The sequence below is a fragment of the Vigna radiata genome, chromosome 1 (assembly GCF_000741045.1).
Source record: "Vigna radiata var. radiata cultivar VC1973A chromosome 1, Vradiata_ver6, whole genome shotgun sequence".
NCBI lineage: Eukaryota > Viridiplantae > Streptophyta > Magnoliopsida > Fabales > Fabaceae > Vigna > Vigna radiata.
The window spans coordinates 25,296,448-25,303,973 of NC_028351.1; the positions used below are offsets into that span (position 1 = coordinate 25,296,448).

The following is a 7,526-nucleotide window of genomic DNA, read 5'->3' on the forward strand; positions in this document are numbered from 1 at the left end:
TTTTGGTTTGAAAGAAAGAAAAACCTGAATCAAATCAAACCAATTACAGTTTAATTTAAATAGATTTTCATGATTTTTAATTTTTAATTTATTATTTTTCTTTGATTAAAGGTTTTTTTAATATTTTAAATTAAAGTATAATAATAAAAAATATGTCAATCAAGATGTGAAAAATATATTGAACAATAAACCACATTTTTTTATAAAATTAAATATTTAATTTCATTAAAAGTTCTGATAGTCTAACATCAATTAATACAAAACAAAAAGTTAAGATTAATTTAATTAATAAATTATGAAAAAGTATGTGTTTAATATTGAGTTCCAGAAATTAGAATATACTCTGAAAACTATTTTGATATTTCATTATATTCTAAAACATATTGAATGCAATTGGATTTTGTTAGGGTTGATTTTGAAATTTCAAACCTTAAACAACCACTCAATTCTTAGAAACATCAATACAAAATTTTTTAGTTTTTTTTTCCAATTTTCAGTTATTTGGATCAGTTTTCAGTTTTTGTTAATTAATTCCGTTAACACACCTAATACTACTTATATTTAATAAAATGTGAATAATTTAAGTAAAATTCTAAATTTAATTGAAGAATGACACCAATAACTTGTGGAAGTTTTGTTGTTTAATTTATTCCCATGACAATCTGACAATGAAAGTAGAAAGCTTAGTTCAATTTTAGAAAAGAACGACCAAAAACATTTTCAAAATTTCCAAATAGTTTTGTACTAATATGTTGTTCTCACTAATTTACTGGTCACTTTCTTCCGCACGTCTAACCAAAAGCAAGAAAACAGCAATTGAAATAGCTGGCAATTTCTAATTATTAAGTTGTTCCGCAGTCTCAAATATTATCGTCACCGTTTTGACACATTGAACACACAAAATTTACTATAATAAATTCTAAATCCCATTTCACTATCTTCTTTATTCACAGTCTTGTATTTATTTCATCAAATATATTAAATAGTTTAAAAATATTAAACACGTTTTCATGTATATAAATTTTAAAAAATAATGAAAAGTTAAATAGAAAAGTATACTACATTTATCTTATTTTAATGTTGTTTAATATGTGTGGCATGAAATTTCTTTTGGAGTTGAACATTCCATGAGATGAAACTTGTTTATAGGATATAAGTGGATGTCAATATCATCTTATAAGTTAATTTTATGAGCTTGAGTTAAACTTATAGTTCACTTCTTAAGATAATATCAAAGTGATCTGAAATATATTTTAGTGAGATTTGTTGTTTATTAGATTTATATGGTATATAAATAATGTCCATATTTGTTATTTGCTTGACTTTTCATACCTCTTGTTATCGAATAATTTATTAATGTCTAATCTGACACTCAAAATGAGTGATAAAATGATAATGAAAGATAATAAGTTTAAAGTAAGCTCAGTATAATATTTATAAATATATGTCTGAAAAGACGTGTTTGAATTATGATTACTCATCTTTATTACAAAATATTTAAGTAAACCACTGACGCATAAGAGTATCTTCGACAGACATTCTCTTCCACGACTATGAAAAGTAGAAGAGAGATAATAGCATAACTTGGAAGATCATCATGAAGTCCATTCGATCTTCAAGACATCTTTGAATGATTTGAGTAAGAGATATTCATGCCTTACTCAAAATAATAAAGATTTAAACTTTACTTTATAAGTGAGGTTAAATTAATATTAAAGTTGATTTCTTTAAGACTTTCTCTATTTTTATAGAAATAATCACTTAAAACCTTTATTTATCCAAATATTTTACAAATTTACATATTTTCATTTATATTATTATTATTATTAAATACTCAATATTTTTATATATTTTCAATTGAATTTTTGTCATTTAACTTTCTCCCAAATTGATGATATAATTGTCATTTTACTTACTTGTCTCACTTGTTAAAATCGATGAAGTTTTGTGATTTAATATAAAATAATATTATGATTAATAAAAAATAATTTATTATTTTTATTAAAAACACGTTGTATACTAGTGGATGTCATGATAACCTACATTAACTATGGGACGATATTATTTATTTTTAATTAAAATATAAACACTTTTTATTTTGTATTAAGCATATAATAACAACATCACTTAAAAAATTAGACGAGAAAAATTAATTAAAAAACAAAATTTTAAATTTAGTAAATAAAAAGATTAATAAAAAAATTCATATTTATTTAGTGGAGCTGTGATACCTTTGATGCGTTTCTTTAATTTTAACGTCATTCAAGATTTGAGGCAGTAGTATATAATTCGTCTTAGATTTTGATGTAGATGTAAAAAGTAAAGAAAAATTGATTGGGTTGGATTTAGAAATAACCGAAATGTGATCTAATGATTGTGGAACTTTTGAGAAGGTGCTTTTCCTGTCCCAGTTTCAGGTATAAACTATACAGTCAAAAAGCTTCAAGCAGATACACAATGCTACACATTTTCTTTCCGTTAAAATGTTTTCATTAACGTCACAATCCATTATAAACTAGATAATGATATTTTCACAATATTTCTTTTATAACTATTTTAACCATGAAATACGTATCATCATTTTATTAATTTATTTAAATTTATATTTAAAAGATATTTAAAACAGACTAATCACACATATGAGTTGTCAAAAAATTATTAAAAAAATGTTGTTAAAAAGATTTTTCCTATAAACTAGTAACCAATCACACTCTACTTTCCATGCTTCTCAAAAATGAATCAATTTTTAATTTATTTCTACACTTTTTTAAATTTTAATCTTTATTCTTAAAGTAGAAAATCTTTCATGAATAGAAAAAAACGAACACTCATATCATAGGATATTTTAAAATCAACTATCATATGTTAAAAATAATTATATATTATTATTTTATTAGTTCTTATATTTAAAACATAGTAATCATAAATTTGTAAAAAAAATTTAAAAATAAAATTGTTAAAAAAAAATTTTTCTTTTAAAATGTTATATTATGTTGATAAAGTGATAATTTCACATTTTTCTAAAATGATTCATCTTCAGTTAGTTTAGTGTAGAAACATAGGTACGTGTTTGTTGACTTTTCTTTTTTGCATATTTAATTGGTTTTGAGATATGGTGGTGGCTACAACAAAATAATACACTCTATCTGACCTAGACATCACCCTGATCTACTCAATAGGGACACAACATTAACTTTCATTTTTTATTTTCCATAATCCTTATTATAAGAAATGAAAAAAAAAAATAAACATAAAGAAGAAGAGGAAGATAAAATAAGTTATTTGGTAAAGTTGATTTTTACTGAAAAATTAATGAAGAACACCAAATGCGGGTCAATGTACATGCAATGTTTGACCATTATTTAATGAAACGTAATTTATCATGAATACAATAGTTGTAGAAAAAAAAATCAAAGAAATTTGTAAGCCATTTGATATGAATTTTTTAGATGAAAGTATCAAAACAAATTTTATACTGTAAATTAAAAATATTAGAAAGTGGTGTCATGATACTCTAACATATTGGGAAATGCAACAAATAATTCAACATATTTTGTATCATGTTAGTGAGTCCATATATATATATATAAATATAACAGATTGAATTGTACAAAATATAGTGACGAATTTGTTATTGTATTATATTTTATAGATAGTTTCCATGATTCATGAACGTGGTGAGCATTTTATAATTTTCTCTTGGTATGAATTATTAAGAAAGAGAATATTAATTGGAATTGATGGACAAGTTCTTAAGTTGACGTATCGCATTCAACAGTTGTATACTTTAGGCAGTAAAATGCTAAAAGGAAAAAAAGTAAAAGAGTTTTCAGACTGAATTTTTCTTGATATGCCTTTAATTTTGCTTTGACAGGGAAAGCGATACCATGCAATACGTAAATATTCCTTTTGGCCTCCACAATAAGAGTGAAAAAGATAAAAGATTCCACCTTCATCATGACACACATGGTCCCAGAGAAGTACTACAAGATATTAAATGACCGTAATGCTCACCATACATACACCTTCAAATGTTTAAAACTGTTAAAAATTAATTACATCAAATACTTGACAGGGACAATGCGTTTTTTAACCCTAATTATTTTGAAAATTTGGCAATGGAACAAAAAATTGAAAGGATGGTTGGTGTCTTCTTCTTATAAAGAAAATAAGGGCACAGTCAACATTTTGAAGTAATTGGTTAATTATTTTAATTGGTTCTTTATTATTATTTTCGTATCGCCAGCTGTCTCTATCAAATCCAAACCCGCGTCGCAATTTGGATTTGATTAGTCCTGAAACTGAAATTGAAGTTAGTTTTGAATAGATTGATAAAATGTAAGTGAATCTAGGAAGATAAATTAGTTGGATAAATGGGTAAAAATGTAAGCTATATAAAGGGCATCACTCCCTTTCCTAATGGCAACACCAAAACCCAACATGGGGTTTCCAATGGCCTCTCTTACTCTTACTACTCTTGCATTAACCTTAATCTCCCTCACCTTCTCATCTCACACATTGGCTGACAACTACATCTACTCATCTCCTCCACCACCACCAAAGCCTTACTACTACCATTCTCCTCCACCACCACCACCAAAGCATTCTCCTCCTCCTCCATATTACTACCATTCTCCACCTCCACCAAAACATTCACCTCCTCCTCCCTATTACTACCACTCTCCTCCACCACCAAAGCATTCTCCTCCTCCCCCATATTACTACCACTCTCCACCTCCACCAAAGCATTCTCCTCCTCCACCCTACTACTACCACTCTCCTCCACCACCAAAGCACTCACCTCCTCCTCCATATTACTACCATTCTCCACCACCACCAAAACACTCTCCTCCTCCTCCCTATTACTACCACTCTCCACCTCCACCAAAGCACNTATTACTACCATTCTCCACCACCACCAAAACACTCTCCTCCTCCTCCCTATTACTACCACTCTCCACCTCCACCAAAGCACTCTCCTCCTCCTCCCTATTATTACCACTCTCCTCCACCACCTAAGCACTCACCTCCTCCACCCTACTACTACCACTCTCCTCCACCACCAAAACACTCACCTCCTCCACCTTACTACTACCACTCTCCACCACCACCAAAGAACCCACCATACAAGTACTCATCTCCTCCACCACCAGTTTACAAGTACAAGTCCCCTCCTCCTCCCTACAAGTACCCATCTCCTCCTCCTCCACCGTACAAGTACCCCTCTCCACCACCGCCAGTTTACAAGTATAAATCTCCTCCACCCCCAGTTTACAAATACAAGTCTCCTCCTCCTCCTTACAAGTACCCATCTCCTCCACCACCACCATACAAGTACCCTTCTCCTCCACCACCAGTATATAAATACAAGTCTCCTCCTCCTCCAGTTTACAAGTACAAGTCCCCCCCTCCTCCCTACAAATACCCATCTCCTCCACCTCCCCCATACAAATACCCTTCTCCTCCACCACCGGTTTATAAGTACAAGTCTCCACCACCACCGGTTTACAAGTACAAGTCTCCACCACCACCGGTTTATAAGTACAAGTCTCCACCACCACCGGTTTACAAGTACAAGTCTCCACCACCACCGGTTTATAAATACAAGTCTCCACCACCACCGGTTTACAAGTATAAGTCTCCACCACCACCGGTTTACAAATATAAGTCTCCACCACCACCCTACAAGTATCCTTCTCCACCACCCCCAGTCTACAAATACAAGTCACCTCCACCACCAGTTTACAAGTATAAGTCACCACCACCACCCTACAAATACCCATCTCCTCCACCGCCACCCTACAAGTACCCATCTCCACCACCCCCGGTTTACAAATACAAATCCCCTCCACCCCCAGTTTACAAGTATAAGTCTCCCCCTCCTCCTGTTCATTCACCACCTCCACCACACTACATCTACGCATCCCCGCCTCCTCCATATCACTACTAGATAGTGCTTTTGCATAGTGTTGTTCCTCGTGGTAATCTTCTACACAAAACCTACATTATCGTAATAATCATGTAATTAATATTTACGTTAAAACTCTCTTTACATGCAATCACGTGCAATCTATTAGGGTAATGTTCTGCCTAAGTTGCAGTTTACAAAGTTATCCGCAGTATTTGACGTTAACACTCTTTTTTGTTTCGATCGAACAGTACTTTCATTTTCTTTTTTAAATTTCAAAATTTTAAATTTTGACTGTTGACCATAGTAATCATGGTTTCAACTTCCATTTTTTTTAATTAAATTTTTGAGAAGTTTAAGGCAATTTTTTTGTTTATTTCATGTTTATTAGAAACAAATTATGCATATTCTTTTAAGCGTACTTTTATTATTCTTAAAAGATGTTAATCTTTTATCTTTTTCAAAGCTTTGATCGCCGACCTACCTTTCAAAGGTATACCACCTCCACAGTACTACAATTTCTTACTCGAATTTAACACCGTATACAGTATCGTATGTTTTTTACTTACATGTAACATTTTGCGTATATAGTTATAAATAGTCAGTCTATCAACACTTCTCATTTTTTTTTTCTCACACATAATATTATTAATTATATTAGATACATATTTCTCTTTCCTTAGATAACTAAAGAGTGTTGGAGTTTTTTTTTTCTTCGTGTACATACATATTTTAAGGATAAAAATCCAAAACCAAAGGGGAAAAAAAGTATATTAATAATCTAAATAACAACCATTTTACCTGCATTACTATATGAGGGAGAAATATTTCCTCATATTTGATGACATTATTGTGGGAATAACTAGTGAAAGGGACTGTAGACTATTATGTTAACCATGTGCATGTACTTTGTAGGTTATTTATGAAGAATATGTGCCAATAAAGAACGTTGTTGATAGAAAGAAGATGCATTTTGCATTCCCACAAGGAAAACAACGGAAGCAAAGTTTCCGAGCGTTTTGTCTCATAAGAAGAAAGACGTGTGTCAATCCTTTTCTTTTTCGTTTGTATTGTTCATCCATTATTATTGTATTTTTATACAGTTGTAAGGCACTTCTTTGCTTTCTCTAATTGAACATCACAAGAATGCATTTTGATTGTGACGCAAATTTAATAATAAATAAAAAATAATGCTTTCTCCCTTGCTCTTTGTATATTTTTTAGACCAATTCTAAAATATATTTTTAGTGTTTTCAATAATACTAGTTTGATTTACAGATAATAAATTGGTAGTTTATATTTAATCCAACTTCTTATGTACTAATAATTGTTGTTTTATTATTATATTAAATGAAGTCTTCGAAATTTAATGTTTAGAGTCTTCTCTTTTAGTCACGTTTAAATTTTGTGGTCACGAATAAAAAGTAGTATCGATTACAAGCATGCTGACGATGTACGGACTTGTCATCTTGTCATTGACATTTTCGTCCGTATATTATGCATACAATTCTTTCAACAATAAAAGATATTATATTTAATATGAAATTTGAATATTATAACAACAAATTAACAATAAGTATATTAAGATAATTATTATTCGAATAGTATTGCAAAGTGA

General features: G+C 30.3%; 1 protein-coding gene across 2 annotated transcripts; it reads left to right on the top strand.

The window, feature by feature from the left end:
* The first annotated feature begins 4,405 nt into the window (after nucleotides 1–4,405).
* LOC106772533 (extensin-2) lies at nucleotides 4,406–7,112 on the top strand. Of its 2 annotated transcripts, none has more exons than XM_022786721.1 (3): nucleotides 4,406–4,885; nucleotides 4,968–5,981; nucleotides 6,824–7,112. In XM_022786721.1, exons 1-2 carry the CDS (start codon nucleotides 4,420–4,422, stop codon nucleotides 5,948–5,950), a joined length of 1,449 nt encoding a protein of 482 aa, XP_022642442.1. In that variant the 5' UTR covers nucleotides 4,406–4,419; the 3' UTR covers nucleotides 5,951–5,981; nucleotides 6,824–7,112. The 2 variants fall into 2 exon arrangements, with proteins under 2 accessions (XP_022642442.1, XP_014514481.2); XM_014658995.2 differs by having other exon boundaries at nucleotides 4,406–4,812; nucleotides 4,895–5,981.
* The last annotated feature ends 414 nt before the right edge of the window (nucleotides 7,113–7,526 follow it).

Excerpts from the sequence above, each read along its gene's own strand:
- LOC106772533 (XM_022786721.1), top strand. The coding sequence starts at position 4,420 with ATGGCAACACCAAAACCCAACATGGGGTTTCCAATGGCCTCTCTTACT.